This window comes from Cyrtonyx montezumae, unplaced genomic scaffold (assembly GCF_038088225.1).
Source record: "Cyrtonyx montezumae isolate F1298 unplaced genomic scaffold, pur_monq_1.0 scaffold_16, whole genome shotgun sequence".
In the NCBI taxonomy this organism is placed as follows: domain Eukaryota; kingdom Metazoa; phylum Chordata; class Aves; order Galliformes; family Odontophoridae; genus Cyrtonyx; species Cyrtonyx montezumae.
This window is the reverse complement of record NW_027071892.1, coordinates 14992791-15011183: the sequence shown is the minus strand read 5'-3', so window position 1 is coordinate 15011183 and position 18393 is coordinate 14992791. Positions and strand designations below refer to the sequence as shown.

Sequence of the window (18393 nt, the reverse complement as noted above, 5' to 3'; positions counted from 1 at the left end):
AGAGCAGCTGATTCAGCACAACAGGGAGGAAGAGAGCTGAAAAGGCCAATATGGATGTTTTTTATTCAAAAAGTAAAATACTTTTATGTGAACCAGTTCCAAGTGCACACCAAACAAGAGAATATTTTCCTCATTTCCAGTTACAAATTCACTTGTTGCAACTTGCATTCCTTAAGTACTGACCAGCAACCGCTGATCACATTCACCATGTCCTCTTATCTGCGATCATTTACATCTCTGAATAACAGGAGAACATTATGTGCCTATTTTATAATCTGAGTGCTTTAAGCACAAGGTAACAGTGAATTGAGATTTATTCACTCATTTCCTCACTGCAGCAGAACTTTTCTTTCCTTCTACCTTAATACACACACCACCAGGGAATAATCAGCAGGAGGAGGACAGACCTTGTAAATGAGACAGAGCAGCATGCATTTCCTGGAAGAATGGACAAGAGACACATCTCCCTGCATCCCTAGCCTACCTGTCTGATTTGGTGTTGCACTCTGTTAGTGAGCTGTCCATTTTTCAGCTACAGAATCTTTTTTCACCAGTGCTCAACTTCTCCCATAAAGAAATGTCAGAAACCGTGGCTGAGGGAAAAGGATTAACAAGCCCTTCCTTAAGAGTGGTTCCACTGGAAGTGTTCACAGAGAGCTGTGTGGCAGTAAAGCTCCCAGTGTTTGGATATTTCAGCACTCCGATCACCTGAGATGACGTGACCCTCGTTTCCTTTGGTGCTTTGCACTATTTGATTATTTATGTTAAAACTGCCAGAAATGTTTTTTTTCTGCACAAATTGCTCTTATTTCCAGTTCATCAACCACATTTTTACTCTATGCTTAAATGGTTATTGTTCACTTAAGCAATCCTGACATGCCTAATGCTACAAGACAATGGAGGACTTGTACGTGAACACCTCCATGAAATTCAAATCTCAGAACATACAACATTAGCTCATCACAAATTCATACAGACCTCATTTGGATATTCACTCAAAGTATGTACAATCCAACTTCAAGTTCCATTCTGCTAAGCTGTGAGAGCTGGAATCCACCTGGTAGCTTCATAACGGTCTCTTAGATCTCAAAGTGGCCTTGCTATCCCATGGTATTAATTCTACTTATTCGGCCGCACAGCCAGGCTCACTAACAGTTAATTTTCTTTCCTGAGTCTCACAAAGTGATCCAATTGCTTTACAAAGTCTCCTGCAAATATCCCATATCCAACACTTTAAGCCGCACAGGACTGTAAGAAAAAGATCACTTGGTTGTCAGAGTGATGCATGTAAAAACTGAGAAAATAAGTATTTCTGTGACTTACGATGACTTTTTATTTCTTTTAGAGACTTCCTTTTTCTTCTCTCTTACCCACACATGCACACACAAACCTCTGAGGAACTGACTGGGCATGACTTAACAAGAGATACTTGGTTTACATTTTTGCCAAAGAAAATGCAATGGACAGAATTCCTACCTGACATTAAAATTGATAAAACCGGCAGCGATGCTGGGAGCTGCAGCTCCTGCGGGACTACACCAGATGTAATTCATTGGATGCAGTGAAACTGAAAGAGAATAGAATTAGGAACATCACCATCACATATCAGAATGCACAGCTTTTTTGAAGCTTTACAGTTCCTTGATCCCAAAGGAAAACATTAGACAATGCTCTGGCTCTGCCTGCAGCTGCAAAACTCTAATGTGAGATTCTGCGAGTATGATACCGAAACAGTGAATATCTACTGTTTAAATCACTGCTACTATTGTAGATAGTATTGTGGATACAAGTACAAGCACTCTCAAAAAGGTAAGGAATAAGATAATGTTAAAAACCAACCAAACAAAAACAAAAAAATAACACCAAGCATACTTGGGGATTCCTGATCAAAGTATTTCCCTATTTCCTATGAGTACAATCATTTCTCCTTCCAGTGAGGTAGCCTTATTTTAACTTAAAATAAATACGTTGTTTAAGCAAACCCTCAGTAACTTCAGCAAGATTAACTGTGCTGATGACATACTTTCCCAGACCTTTAAGAAACAACACTTTACCATAAAATCTACCAGGTGATACTATTCTGAAGCTGGGGAATTCTGCTGTAAGTAATCAGACACGAAAACAGTCACAGCCCATGCTGTCCTGTCACAAATGAACAGAGCTGTCAGAAGGCAAAAAAAAAAAAAAAAACCCTTCAGAGATACACACTGGTCTGAGCAGAAGCAGCACCTTGGGTGCTGAGAGCAAACTGCAAGCAGACCACTTAAAAGCAGTTTTAAAACTAAAATAAGATGCTTTAAACATTTCCGTCTATGCTGTCTCTTTTTTTTTTTTTTTTTGAGACTTTAGCAATAATTGAGCGTGAGAAGAAGAAAATCAGATCTTCAGATCTATCATTCTTTTCTGTTTAGTTCTGGCTTCTCAGAATTTTTCATTTACTAGGCTGGATTTCACAGAACCATAGAACCATAGGGGTTGGAAGGGACCTCTAGAGGTCGAGTCCAACCCCCTGCCAAAGCAGGCTCCCTACACCAGGATTTATGCCTACTGAACTTGTTTTGTCTGAATGTGGGCCACTACCCTATTTTATGGTGGGGAAAAGAATGTTTATTAGGATATATTTTATGTCCAAATGTCGAATTTAAATCTATCTTCAGCTTGAAGCAAATTGTGTTCTTGAAGCAGGTACTTTCTCCCCCCTTTTCTTTCTTGTCACCAGCATATATTCTGAAACCCTGAACATTAAACCCTCACCAATAAAGTCACAAAAACTCAGATTAGAAACACCACTCTACATTCTGCTTGTAGTTACACATCATGGAGAGCTCAAACTCCTCCAGTAAATATTAGGTTGGTTTTCTGGAAACTAGTTGAATTTTAAAATCCCTATTATGTGAGAATTGATCCATTTCAAAAAAAAAAAAAAAAAAACCAACACTGCCTTTCCCATACCCACGTTTTATGACATAGAGGTACTGTGAGGACAGCTGACCTACTGGACAATGTTGGTCACTCAGCTTTTTTTAATGCCTTTTGCTTGCTTTCAAGTTTTCTCTGAACATGTCAGTGTTCAGAGTCAACCATGTAACAATAACCAGCTATATTTCCTTCTGTTGAGATTGCTGGTGGCCATAGGAAGGAAATGAGTAAATCTAAAGCAAGTATGGCTTATTCAGATCTATTTCCTTTAAATGTTGATGAAAAATACACAGTTTTTTTACACATTAGGTGATACAAGGACATAAGTGAAATGAAACCTTACACTTGGGCTGTAGCACTATATTCAGCTCAAGTGAAGCCCAAGTATAGAAACGTTAGGCAATTCCAATTACAATCTTTCTTAAACATCCTTCTCAGTAACTGTTTTCATTTGCAGTATAAACACGTAGACACATGAAAATTCTTGTCCCACAAACTCAGTATTACATTGATTACCTGATAGTAGAGGTCGACTGTAAAGAACATCAATACTCACAGATAATACTGTGGGATCCTACTGTCACCTGGATTTAATCTGCCGTGTGCCCTTTGCAGCTCAGTCACAGAGCACACACTTCAGCAGTGCTGGCTGTTCTGAGTACCCCCATCCTGCTAGCTGGTAAAACTGCTCACCAAAGATAACCTGTTTGCAGTGAGTGTTTCGGACTTGTTCACAATATGACACTCAGACACTGGTTCCCAGCTGCCAAATGATCAGAACTTACAATTTCACTGCTGACCCAAAACCTCCCATGGATGCTTTCCAAACAGTTAACAGGGATTCTCAGAACCTGTCTCAAGTTCATCACTTTTACATGAACACTGGAAGTAGAAGGTGTTCTACGTGCCGTGCATGGCAGCTGGATGTAAACGGTCTTCAAGAGTCAATGCTAGAAGAATTCTGGGAAAAATCTCCAAGAGGATTTTCTTTAATTCAGTTAACAGCTTGCTTTCATAGATGCTCTTGAGAGCCACTTTTATTCACTGAATAGTCATTCATGTTGACAGTATTCAAGTAGGCTATCATCTTCATAAAAGTGTGATTGCTGCCTTTACAATATTTTTGACAAGATTCAGCTTGGTAACTTTAAGCAGTTATGAGGATTACTTGGTTGCAAACTAAGTTTAAGTACAGAATTTTTACTATTACTATTCATTCTAACTGAATTCAAGAACTGAAGATTTAACACTCTTCTGCTTTGTACATGGATATATGTCAATGGCAGTAGCGTAACGTTATTCAGAATAACACATGAATACCAGCCAAGACTAGTAAGGCAACTGATAGAAATGAAGCTTTTAATAAAAACACAGCATAAATAGCACAGTTATCTGCCTGCTATTTTGGTCCTGCATAGGATGTTCTAAAGACAGTAAATGTGTTTAAGAAAGAAATCACAGATAAAAGCCTCAGAGATCACTTGCTTTACTCCTACACATCCGCACAACAGTAACAAAGGGCTTGAGGCATAGGAGGAGGAAGGGCAATAACATCATTTGAAATGTGCACCGTTCATTTGTCCCAAAGTCCTTCCCCTGCTACCCTATCTGAAGGGAAGGAAGGAAAAGGAAGAAAGGAGAAGCTGAGAACAAGAGTCTCTCTGCTACGTTAACTATGCTACTACAGCATGAATACAATACCCCAAATATCAGTCTGTCACATCCTAATCATAAAATTAAGTGGAATTGTTAAGTTTTATATTGAAAGGCTTTCTTTGCTCTGTGAGATGCTCCTGTGGAAAGTTCACCTTCCCTGCAGAGGGCCCACTGCAGAGCAGGAGGTCATTTCCAAAAGTAATGGTTATGACTGTAACTCCTGGCAAAAAAAAATGGCACAGGTGGGAGCTGAAGGCTGCGACACGCAGAAGCCACATGTGTGTGCACTATTAAACACTCAGGGAAGGGAGCTTCATTACAGATTTTTCCCCTACTGTCTATCAGCTACGAATGTTTTTGCTCTATGTGAAGACAACTCAGGCTCTGTTCAGAACAGGCATTAGTTCTGCTTTGCCTTTGGGCTTGCCCAAGCTGTGTGAAAAGCTTATGAAACCGATTTCCTTCTGAAACCGCAAGTCTAGCAGTTCCTAGCGAGCCCTGTTTCTTCTCGGTTTGACACACATCTCTGCTCTGACAAAAAGTTTTGGAAACCACTGGCAATTATGCAGTAGGCTTTCATAATAAAAGTTCAACACAGACTAAAAGGAAGGAGAGAAGAAAGGGAGGAGGAAGAACAAAACTGAATGTCTGCAAGTGCAGCTATGGAATTACTTCATAGTTTTCACTACTGCTTAATATCCCATTCATGAAAAAAATTCCTTCTAGCAAATACAATAAAAGAGATGACATTTTCTATTGAAACAACTTATGCCATGTCCATTTTTTTTAACTGACTTCATTCCAGAATGATTGGTGGAAACTCTTCAAAATTTGCAGTAGTTAAAAACCAGATCCAATTAAAATAACTGTGGTAAAAAATAGTTACTACATTACTGGGAGTTTTTCACTTAACCACTGCAATTCAAAGAGCCAGCCTTTTTACCCTGTAGTTAGAAATAACGATGTAAATCTGGTGTGCTGCCAACTGAAAGGCAGAAAAAACACAGTTTTAGTTCAGCACCAAACCCACATATTAATTACGTACGCTGAGTCCCAACCTGGGTTTTCTGTGCCTTCGTGCTTTCTCCATCACAACTAGAAATATGTGTAGCTGATTCAGACTCCTGATAAAGAGTTACAATCAGCAGCATAGTAAAATTAAATCAAAATAAAATTCAATGAACAGAGGAACTGCCAACACTGATGTGCAAAAAAGAAATGAGACACTTGCTAAGAACAGCTATTACAAATAAATATGAACAGGAATATAGCAGCTCTTTCCATCAATATTAAATAAGATAAATTGACACCTTAAAGTAAAACAAATGTACACTTTTAGACACTGAGTCACACTGCAGAGCACCGTGAATTGTTCTGTGATGTGAACCTCCTAACGCACAGCTGGCATCCCACAGGAACGTCCACTTGCTCTGCCGCGCACCCCAGGAGCAAGGCTGCGTGCGTTCACCCCGAGCACTCCCTGCAGTAGCACAGCCTGCTGCTGCACGGCTGCACTGCTTTTCTGCAAACGTACAATGGAGCAGGGCTTCTGGAATAGTTAGGCAGCCGTGCCCTTAAACAAGCTGAAGATCCTCACCAACCATAAGCAATTCCATATTCCTGTTGCTGTATAAAGGCATTGCTGCTAACTTTTGACAAAATCAGACTTATCCTAATTGATTTGCTTGAGAAGCATTAAAAATCACTCAGCAGAAAAGCAAGCAAGATGACTGAAGGAAGAAGCAGAAGAAGCCTTTTAAACAAATCTCCTGAGCATTAACCTCTTTGACTTTGGACAGCATTTTTAGAAAGCATCCCAAACTCTCCTCTGCTATAATCAGTTTATGCTGCAGTCACGCTTCATTCAGAAGTTAAGCTTGATAGCATGACTCCGATAGTCACTATTTCAAACGGAAAGTTTTCTGACCGCGTTTAAGGTTTCCAGTAAAACTCAGACTGACAAATATGCCTAAGTGAGATAAAATGAAATAAATATTTTGCAGTAGAACTTTTCATATTTATTTGCCATTGTAGATGCTATAAAAGAACATGAGCTTAGTGGCCTCTAGGAATAAATAATGAAAAAACAGATTTATGGCTGCAGGTCACTGGCTTGTATTTTCAAAGTAAAACTCAGAGATGTGAATACATAATTCTCCTAGACTTCATTTACAACCTCATACATTGGTTTAAGCATAGGGCTAGTTCTTATTTCCTTCTCAGTTTGTAATTCACTGTATGCTACTGAAAAAGCAACTTAACATTCTGATGCTTGAATTTAAATGCTAAATCACTAGAGGATTTGTGTAGTGTGATCTTTGTCCGCACGCAATAGAAAACATCCACAATTTTAGCATAAACTTAACATGATTCAGCCACCATTTGATTGCAGGTTGACGCAATCTATTGATTCTGGTAAATCAGAAAGGCTTTGTTTCATTTACAAGGGTTAGACATGAGGATTCTGCATTACGTTGGCTTCCACATTTAGGTAAGATGTACGTACAAGTGCCTGAAATATTTCATTTAAGAGCAAAACATGGCATCGTTGCAGCACTTTGCAAAACTGAACTACAAATACCTCAATTTAATACTATGTAAATTGAAGCAGTCAAGTATACAAAGTCCAATTGAAACTGTTGTTTCACAAGTCCAGAGAGCAACCTGCTTCATCTTACACAATAAATAAATGTTTGTGAGAAGGGAAAGAAAAATACAAATAGACTCAGCAGCGCCGTGCTCCTAGGCACGCTGTCAGAAGAAAGGGGCTTGTGCTCATGCACGTGAGCTACTTTGTGTTCCAGGGAATGGGAACCCTGTACACGAGGTGCTGCACACGATGCCTGGTGCCTGAGGAGTTAATCGAATGCTGCCTCAGCGTTCACAGCCAGGCAGCAGCCTTCACTGCCTGCAGTGAATAAAGAGCACCGCTGAGACTGGAGGCTCTGCTTACCAAGTCTAATTACATCCCTATTCTAAATCAATCGTAATGCATTTCAAAACCCAGAAATATTATGGCCTCTTCAGCCTTTCAGAAACTGTCATAGAAGTAATTGATAGAAGAAATTTTGGGGCCTACGTATTCATATTTCATAATGTCTCACATATCATGAAAGTCAAACTGACTTCACCAGGAAAACAAACGCAGCCTTGTGTCTGGAGGTGGACAAGCTCATTTCAAACTATGTCTGCAGAAGAAAAGGTTGACATGATAAGCCTTTTTGTGCTTGGTCTCTCTCCAGATCACTATGAGGAACAAGTAAATAGATAAAGGGGCAAAGGGAACCAAGAGAGGAATGATACAGAGCCACAAAAAGTGGGTTCTACCAAAGCTGTAATTAATTTAACAGCAGTTCTAAACATTATGTATTTTCCTTTACCCCCACCACCGTTAGGGAATAAAAATAATGAGAAATAATTCACAGATATAAAATATTATCTTTCTTCTCAGCACTTCTTAAATAAAGCCAATGCAGGGTTAGACATTCTGAGGGAAAGTAAAGAAAATATTAGGATGGAATTCAGTGCACTGCTGCCTGCAGGCCTACTTCTGTGTTCTCAGAGTTCAATAGATAAAGAGGGAGGGAAAGATTACAAAATTATTTCAAATGACTTTTACCCTGTCTTAGAATTTAGTGGCATTTAATATTGTTCCATTTTATATATAGCCACTGCAGTGCCCATGGGAGGAGAATAGCTTGTGCCCAGCCATGGCAGAGCTTTGTCCTGTCCTCTTGGCCACACGGAGACGCACAGACTGCCCGTATCATCACGAGGACATGATTATGTCTACCTGCAACATCTATACTGCGTCACTCCCATTGAATTTCCTCATTCAAAAAACATATCGTTAATTGCTGTACTTGTTGGAATACACTTTTCAGTTATGTATTAGATAAAATTCGTATGTGAGTACAGTTCATCTGAACTCAGTTTGTGCTGGAGCGTTTGAGGCAGTTGATGAAGCTGATGAACTTGTGCTGTGAAGCAGAAGAAAATTCAAGATGCGTTAGTTTATAAAGATGAAGGAAGAGAAAGCATCTCTTTAGCTTAATAGGGCACTCAGCTGGGACAAAGGAGTCCTGCTCCTGATCCTTATGCTGTTTCCATATTTTACTGGTTATTCATCTCCTGCACAGCAGGAACAAAAGCCTAGGTTCCCTCCCTTCCCAGGCACATCCTTTGAAACACATTTTGGGTGGAAAACTTACACATTTCACCTTTTTAAAATATTTTTTCCCAAGATGAACAGTTGCAACAGTAACTAAATTTGTGGGTGCATTACCTTAAGGGAGCAACAAACCTTAAAGAAATACTGAAACTTAGAACATGTGTATAATTAGCTGCCAAGACTGGAGACAGGGAGCACTAAAGATAATGCTCAGAATTAAAATCCTCATTTTACTACTGTTCATTTGGCAATTTTGCAATTCTAATTCTTTACTCCTATGGCAAACATGACAGTGATATCTTTAAATCCTATTTTAATGATTTATCTGCAGAAACCAATGCAAAATGCTCTTCTAGAGTGGCCTTTCATCAGAAAACTCCGTGAACTCTGGAAATAGCAATTAATCTTCCCAACATTTAACTACTCCTTCCAATGAATTAACAGCTTATTTTACAGGTGGTGAAGCCAAGGCAAAATAACGTTGAGTCATGTACTCAAAGTCACATAATAAACCTATCCTGGTACTCCAAAATGTCTCTGCAGTTTAAGTCCACAGAATATTTATAGGAGATGGCTAAGAAGAAGAAAAACCTCTTGAGACTCACAGTTGATTTTTAAAGTAATTGACATTAGAATACTATACATTTGTGGTTTTTTTTTTATAAAATACTTGCTACACAAATATGCGCCATATGACACATCTGATTTCTTCCTGATTTGAATATTAGGATTAACTAAACTGTCTCTGCACTGTATTAGCACCAGATTACTCACACACTGGGGCATAACACAGCACTATTGTAAAACATAATTCTAGTCAGTATGCAAAAATCAGGACTCCTCTAACTCTTGTCAAGGCCCTTTTGCACAATCAAGAAGTTGGTGTCAGCAATGTTGTTTGGTTTTTTTGCCCCCCCATATATTTGCTACAATCTAATTTTGCTACATGTTCCTCCCTATGTGAGTGTGGGCATGCATGCTGTAAAGAGGTCAAAATAGGAGACAAAAAGCCTGGCTTTCACTATTGGAATTTAATTTCCAGGCATGCATATGAAATTCTCAGGCCTGGAAAGCATCACCTCATCAGGACAGGCACAAACAGCAGCTCTCCCAGCATGCAAAGCCTAGTTTTACAGCAGAGACAAGAGCAATTTCAGTTCATTTAAGAGGAAATCTCTTTAACGGACAAATTAAGGATTTAAGATCTTAGCCCAGTAATATAGTCATTACAGAAAAAATGTAATCAGGTGATAAACTGTGACTGCTGCTGCTAAGATGCCCTCCCCTTGAGATGCCAGAACAAGCACAATACAGAACTAAAGTCTGATCTTGAAGATTAATTTAGTGCTCGCAGAACTTTCACTACCTTGTATAACGATCCAGCCCAGAGCAAGAGAGATACAGATATTTTTTAGTGCCACAAAAGCCTCTTAGCAATACTCAGGAGGGAGAAAAAGAAGGGCAGTACACAAAATCAAGGGCAGGAAATTAAAATTCTACTCATTACAAAGGCAACTGGTGCTGAGCTGCATAGAGAGAAATAAACAAACCGGAGAACCTTCAAGGAAAACCAATGGAGCTAGCTGTGGTGCAGCAAAAGTCTGATCTTAGCACAACATCACGTTCCAAAGCACAGTACTGATGACACTGCTGCATTAGTTCATCTATATACTTGGCCTTGTCTTAAATAAAAATCTAGATTTTTGAAGGGGATAAGTAGGCCTTCTTTATATACAAACAAGCTCTTTAAGAAAATGATATTCAGTTAAGTTCTCCTTAAGTTCTTCAGGAGCACGAAGTTACTTGCAATCCCATACTCCCAGCCATTTAGAACAACTGCCCCTGTTCTGTGTTTTGCCCCGAGCTGTTATTCAGCAGTAGTCCACCTCATACTGCCAGAGCTTACACCTGGCCTGGTTAAACACCCACATCACACCTCGTGTTTAAAGGACATGCTCTGATGCAACAGGGTATCCCAATATGTTCCTGTATTTCAGAGAAAGCCCGTACAGTTCTCAATGCCTGAACTTCATATGCCATGAGAGGAGCAGAGGGGTGACCAACAGAACACCACACTACTGTCTTTACTCCCTGTTTATCCAAAATGAATTAAAGAAGCCCTTCTAAAAATGCCTTTTATGCAGAAGCAACGCATATGAAGACCCAGTAGGATATCAGAATACCTGAGTGATTTGAGCAGGGACAGCTTCATGCTAAAGAACACGCATTCACGGGGCCTAGCATAATGCCATACATAAATGTGCTACAGAGAGAAAATCAGGGGTAGGGAGTGGCACGGATTTCTCCTACTGGTGTACTGCAATTGCATCTGCTCCACAGATAGATTTATCTATCATAAATTATTTAACAAGTTTTTGATACAGAAACTAATTTTCTGTTCCCTCCCGCTTTAAATCCTAACAGCTGACAAAGTCAACGATGACTTCTACACCAAACGCCGACACCTCGCAGAGCTGGCTGCCAAGGGGAGCCTGCCACTCCACCCAGTGCGCGTAGAGGAAGACAGAGCATACACAATCGACAGTGGCTTAACCAAACAGAACGGGCAGAAGTCCAAAATGGCAAAGATCCACACGCACCCATTAGGCTACAATTCCCATTACAAGACCTGGGATCCCAACGACCAGTCCCTTAGACGGCAAGCCTACGCAAACAAGGGGAAACACAGTATGGGAGACCCAACACTAAGTGACCCGCTGACAACTCGGAGCCAGAATTATTTGGGCCCACAGCCATACTTCATAACCAACAGCAAGACAGAAGTAACTGTTTAAGCTTTTCTTTTCTTTTTGTAAAGAAATCCTTTAAAAAAAAAACCACACAGATATAACACACAAACACTCAACTAAAAGGCAAAAAATAAATTTTAAAACATGAAATGAAAAAAAAACAAACCAAACAACTGGAATGAAGAAAGCAAGAAAGGAAGGAAGGAAAGAAAGAAGGAAGGAATCTCCACCTGGACATCCTGGTATCCAGCTAAGTAGACCGAAGAGTGAGTTAATACCATTCAGCAATACACACTGAAGGTGGAATTACAAACTCCATTTGTATTTTGCAACGGAACGTAAACCCTTGTGACTAATTTTTTTTACTTGAAACTAAAATCCATGATGAGAAGTAGCACAATCTAGAAAAACTTTATGTCTGCTTAAACATTTACTCTATGTACCTGCCTTGAGACAGAGGAAAAAGAAAACAATACGCTGTAACATATTATTTCAGTGAGGATTTTTGTATAAAACCCATTAACCATCACTAGACCCATGAAAAACCGAGACCAAACACCTTGGTACAAGCCCAAACATCTATTACCATATTTTCATCCCATTCTATAGAAAGTGCAAAAAATATTTATATAGTAAGAAAGACTCCTTCATGTGGAATTTATGAAGATTGTTACGATTAAGAGCATATGTGACCTTTCCAGTTGATAGTACAGAATTCTGATGAGTAATATCCATCAACAGAAGATTTTGTTTCTGTTTACTTTGTTTGGTTTGAATTTTTGGGAACCTTGAAAATGAGACACATCACGTGACACAGAAAGCTGCTGGGGGGAATAAGGGCATCAGAATATTCCCTCTCAGTCCTCCTGTTTTCAGGCAGATGGTAACAATTCTCACTTTGAAGACTGTCAGGACTTTTTCTTCACCTAAATGTTTTGCCTATCTTCAACTGCTTCAGACTGAAAACACGCGTGGGTGGTGCCTTTACTGTATTACTATTGTTCAACGACAGTCTTGTTTCTTCAAGTGACCCCTCTGTCCCTTTATGCTATATCATGTTTTGTTAAGGATGACAAGGGCTCTGCCCTGAAGGAAAACTGGACTACATCTCCAAGCAGTGGTTGTGGTCAGGTTGCACTATTTAGTTAGGCCCCTCCATTTTCCTAGTTTAAACCTTTCCCCTTTAGCCTATCATTTTGTATTTGCTTTTAGCCATGGCAGTTCTTTCGTTGTAGTACAATTCAATGTTATATGGTATACTGTCTCTACTGTTTGGCTTCCTACAGCGGCACCCAAAAGTAGTCCACCCCTCCTGGTGGGCTCTCTGATGGAAGAGTCTACTGGACTCACCTCAGATGTCAGAGGTTTGGGTTTAAACTAATCAACTGGATTCATGGTCTTAGCTGCGGCTCTGCTGAGATGGATGCCTTGTTGGTATGAGTAAAACCACTCTCTAGTTGGTCCCTGGTAGCAGTCATGCAGCACTAGGCCTGTAAGGCCTCTGCAAATCCCAATAAGGTAAGCAGAGTTGGGATGGTTGGGATGGTAAGCAGCATGTTTCTCACTTAAACCCCTGCTCTTCCCCCAGAACTGAATCCTAACTAGCTATCTTACTACAGCTGAATTCTCACTAGCTGTCAATTCTTCTCAATATAAGTTGAGGAAGGGTACATAGGGAGGAGTAAGAACTATTACGTTCTAAGAAGAATTGGAAGTGTCATTTCTTACTATGCTCAAGTGACTGGCAGCATTTCTTAGCCCAAAGGATGCAAGGGTTAGGAATGTGAAATACAGTTAAATGGAAAGATCTTTTTTCTAAGCTATGTTGAGATTGATGTGCATTCTGAGAGCATCAGCATCACTCCATAAGTGAGCTGCTAAATTGTATGATCATCTATTTTAAGACCATCAGAATTGGACAAAGCCCAGGGGACAAATACTTTGCACACTACCCAGACTCTGTATTATCTTTTGTTCTTTTAATCTCTATCGCCTTCACAACTGGCTGACTTAATTTGATCCTTTATGGAATGTTGCTGTTAATCCATATGCTTTAGATACACTTTACAGCTGCACCGTAATTCACACAGGTTTCGTGTAACTTGAGCATATTTTACGTGGAAATATTTTAGTAACTGTATGTTCTGTAAGTAAACCCGTGTTAATACTTGTTAACTACAGAGTTTATGATACCAATAATACTTCCTACAATAAAAATGTTTGTTTTTTTAAGAATGTTTATTTGTAAACATATGTATTCACTATATTAATATGAATTTCTTACCTGGCAATAAAATTGATTCTATGTGAATCCAACATGCTGGTGCATTTGTAAGCTTTTACCATTGGATCAATTTTTGAATATTAATTGAACTTCCAGATCTTCTCACTGCAGCCAACAGCATTCATCTCAGCAGAAAAGATGACCTGACTCTGCCACTGGAAGTCTTATGAACAAGGTTCTTTGAAAAACACACCCACATGTTATGTGAGTGCAACGTATGTCATCCTCAATGTAACAATACATGCCAGGCATGCACACCTTGCAAAGGTCTGTGTGCCCTATAAACATCCAAGCTCATGCACAGTTTGTACCATTTTATCAACAAAATCAGCTTTGAGAAACAAAAAAAAAGGAAAAGATGTACAGGGCCACATTCTGTCATATCCCGGTCTGAAATTACCCAGCAACCACAGATGAAACATTGGTGTATACTGCTTCAATTGTTTATATGTTCATTACAGAAAAGCCTGTATATAGCATCAGTGGACCAAGCCAGCTGGAATAGAAAGGTCATTTTTGGGCTCTCATTACTGCTTACAGCTCATAAACCTGACCATGAACAGAACTTCAGAAAAGATGAGTTTTGGTAACTTTAGTTTGCTTTGCTACAATGACATTGGGTGAGTTTCAGGAAAAACAAGGAATCTGTTTCCTTTCAGCTTTCCTTCCTTGAAATGCCAGAGGGCATTTTCAAATATGCTCAGGTATTCCTCTGTCCACTCCTTTTCATTCCTCTTTTCACCCTCTATGTTTGTCACGCTCACCCCGCTGTACTGTTTCTCCCCTATGTACTATATCCATTCATATGACTTTCCCACTAAATCCTAACAGCCTCCTGGACAAAACAGAAGGCATCTTTAGCTCTGCCCTCTGAAAGCTGGCCTCCCTCCACAGACTTGTGTCACATTCCCTGTCTTCATTTGTGGCCAACTCAATTTATGTTAGTGAGTTCTCCACTGTTTTCTCCCTTGTTTTCCAGGCCTTGTTCTTCCTGTTGCTTGTGTAATGTTGTAAGTTTCTTGGGGCATACCTATTAATTTCTATACAGTTCGCAGCACTTTCAGCAGCCACAGAATTTCGTCTTACTCTGTAGCGAGGTCTCCACTAGCAGCAATAGCTAGTCATTTTCAATAAAAACCTCATTGCAAGTAAGTAGTGCTTGTCCCACAGACAACCACAGATCTGACTGACTTATCACAGCTCCAGCTGTCTTTGGATTCCCTAATCATCCTCTACGTAACCACAGTGCTACCACTGAAATTAGGTTTCTAACCTCCCATTTCACTCTTCCTCACTTTTCTCAAGCTCAATATCCTGCATATGATTTCAGGTGTTGGCATGTTGTTTTTCTCTTGTGTTACCCTGAACCTTTTGTCACCACGATCAAGAATTGCACTGGGTTTCCTTCAGCACTTCTTCCATAAGTCTCCCTGATATCGACTCAGTACCTCATTACACCCAATATGTGTCATCAAGAGATGAATACGTTCCATACACAAAGCCATCACATCCCATAACATTCCACACTGCAGCTGCAGATGTTTCAGGCTCAGTAAACAAACAGATCTAGGAAAAGATTCATGCTTTACTCTTATTTTATGTAGTCGTTATTGAATTTGGGGCACTAAATAAACAACCCACTCCAAATACCCATTTTGGATAAAAATCTTGTGCACCTGGTCTCCATACTTAAACACAGTAAGGAATCCAGTGATAAATACAGTCTTTGATGTAATTAGATCATCTTGTGTTGAGAACATGGTTTAGTGAGAACTACTGGTGATAAGCAGACTGGATGCCCTTGAAAGTCTTTTCCAACCTTGGTGATCCTAGAACTGTGATTTCTACTTGGCATGGATAATTTTATTTTGATAAAATAACAGAGGAAGCATTGTTACATTAGTTTATATCATCTCATGTACTATCCAGATCTGACAATGTGATAATAGGATGAGTATCCTCTTACTAAAAAGTGCGTATTACTATTCTAGTGAGTGAGAAGGCTGTATCACTGAGTCTATAGATTACATATGACTTCAGATAATTTTGTCAGCTGCATCAGTACAATATTATTAGCAGTGCAAATGACATGCTGGCTTGGATCTGAAAGCTATTTTCAGCCACAAAAGACTGAATGAAAGCCCTATTCATGTAAAGTTATACAACTTGCTCTATGGAATGTTTTTAAAATACTATTATTTGATCAGTTAGAAATTGCTTACAGGATACATTTAAATTCTAATTAAAAAATTAATAATCTTGTATCGGTTCAACAACGAAGTCCCAAAGGAGCAAAACTCCTATTAACAGTTGGCAGCATTAAATAACAGGAAGTACTCAGAAAATTCCTGGAAACCAATCCTCTAGAAATAAATTTTTGAAATAACAAAATCTGAGGTTTTCTAATTGTAGATAAAATTATGAGTTTACCATCAGTTTAGCAGAAAATGCACAGATAATGACATTACTGCACAACCATCCACAGGACCAGTGACAACAATGATCCAATTTAGAAGTGAATTACATTCACATCACATTCCTATTAGGTTCAGAGCACTCTGTCCACCTTCCAACGACCTGAAGAGAAGCGCAAAATGATTCTTCATGTCACACTCTGCAGTTTCCACTACAGGTAGTGCATAGAAGAGCACAGAAGTCTTATCTGATGGCTTAGGATTCAAACAAGCTTACGTCCAGTGCTTACCCATAACATAAGCAACGTTTTCTTGAGAATAAGCTGAATGCCAAGGAGCGGATAACTTACACTTCAAGAAGAGGAGATAAAGTCTGCACAGTATGAGTTTACCGACGGCAGCTTGGATTGCCAGTCACAGGGCACACCTCTTGTTGCTCTCGTGCTCAGTCCTACCGACCTGCACACCCAGCTCAGCTGGCTCTCCTGCTATACATTCTGTAGGACTACGTTTCAAAGCGTAATGGCAGAAGAGTGTGACTAATGAGGGAAAAAATTCCAACATTTTAGGCTAAAACACTGAATCAATTCATGTGAAAAACATGGCATAATAGCGCAGTAATCTCAGCCTATGGAAGGGAAAACAACAGAAGGTCAATACACACTATTACAGCTAGAAGACCAAGGGAAAGTTTTAAATGCAAACATCAGCATACAGCTCTAATTTGAACAGTGGCTGAAAAAAAAAAAAAACAATTCTTGGAATTCACACTTTGTGTTTTAGAGAATCCCAGACTTGAAATTGCTCAGTCTGCAGGTAAGATATGCCCTCATACACGCCGACTCAATCTAGATTACGTGCCTTAAACCTATCCAGCTACACTAACAAAAGTCACGACCAAATCAGGATACTGTGTATATGTCTCTGCAGAAGCTGCCAGCAGACACATGCAGCTGATGAGGCACAGTAGTAATTGCTTCAGTAAAAGATGCAGATGCACCAGGAAGAATTTGACACACTTCATTCAACTCTGCTGGCTCTGTCAGGTTAGCAAAATGTAAAGGCAGGTATACTTTACACTGGAAGGACATCAACCCCAGCCCTAGCTCTCATGCTTTTTTGTGTCTTTATTTGCCAAATAAACATTATCTGAACAGTCCGGGGCTCCCTCAAAGGGCCTTCTCCATCCTAGGTCCCCACTCTTCTAGCAAGGTACTGGTACTGCTTCAGGAGTAAGGGTTTACGGTTCATTTTTCACCCTCCAAGTCTGGGCTCTCATCTGAGAAGCAGAAGCTAAAGATTCATGCTTACCTGAAGCCAAGATAGGTCTAGGATCTCAATCTATGAAAGCTGCTCTGCTTTACACAGGTGAGAAGAGTGAACCACTACCTGTATCTACATGTATGAGGCAATGTGTCATACTTGATCTGGTCCTCCCCTGATATATGAAGAGAGTCTTTATACCTATCTTTCACTGTAGATATCTTGAGGACAATTTTGCATCCCAAAACTGCTATTGCTTTATAAAAATAGATATTTTTTCTTTAGTAAAGGCAGAAGAATTATTTTTCTATTCAGAGATTTAGTTTTATGCTCTTAAACACAGTTGCACCTTGTCTGTTTAAGTTAACACTAGCTTCCTTAGCTTAGCAAATTCACTTGCATTTAAATTATGAGACATCCCTGCCTGCTAATAGGAGTTGATGTTTCACTGTCAGAGTACATAATCTGAACCTGCATGCCAAGTGTTGTGTGCATTATTATTAGAAATAAATAAGGCTGGGAGCACATCAGGCTTTCAACAGTGACGATAACCAAACAAGAGAGTATGTCAGGCAGTGCTGCTGTGCAGCCTGAGATTCAGCTCCAACTAGGACTGAAAAGTAGAACTAGACCCTGGCCTTTTGAGTGGTCATTGGCAGCATTATTTTGTCAAGGAAACAGCTCTTACCAAGCAGCAGGTGTGCCAGTGAAATCAGTAATGCTGCCAGAGCACAATGGTCTTCTTTTTAGAGTATGCAGTTGCTGGCCTTACTTTCACTCTATGGTACCCGGGCTCACGCTAACATTTTGCTCACAGTCATTGTTATTTGAGAGACCTTTGCCAATCTGAGTTCGTGTAAATCCAAAGGTAATTGGTAACCAAGGGAAAGAGCATTTACCTGTTAGTATTTCGTTAAGCAACAGAAACACGAAGTA

The 18393-nt window shown here is 39.6% G+C and overlaps 1 protein-coding gene across 1 annotated transcript in view; it reads left to right on the top strand.

Moving 5' to 3' along the window:
• SHISA9 (shisa family member 9) overlaps positions 1 to 11651 on the top strand; it is a 133422-nt gene extending 121771 nt beyond the window's left edge. Inside the window, exon 4 of the mRNA XM_065732968.1 lies at positions 11171 to 11651. Coding sequence (XP_065589040.1) covers positions 11171 to 11541 — 371 coding nt within the window. The 3' untranslated portion in view covers positions 11542 to 11651. The remainder of the gene's footprint in view (positions 1 to 11170) is intronic.
• Positions 11652 to 18393: the final 6742 nt, after the last annotated feature.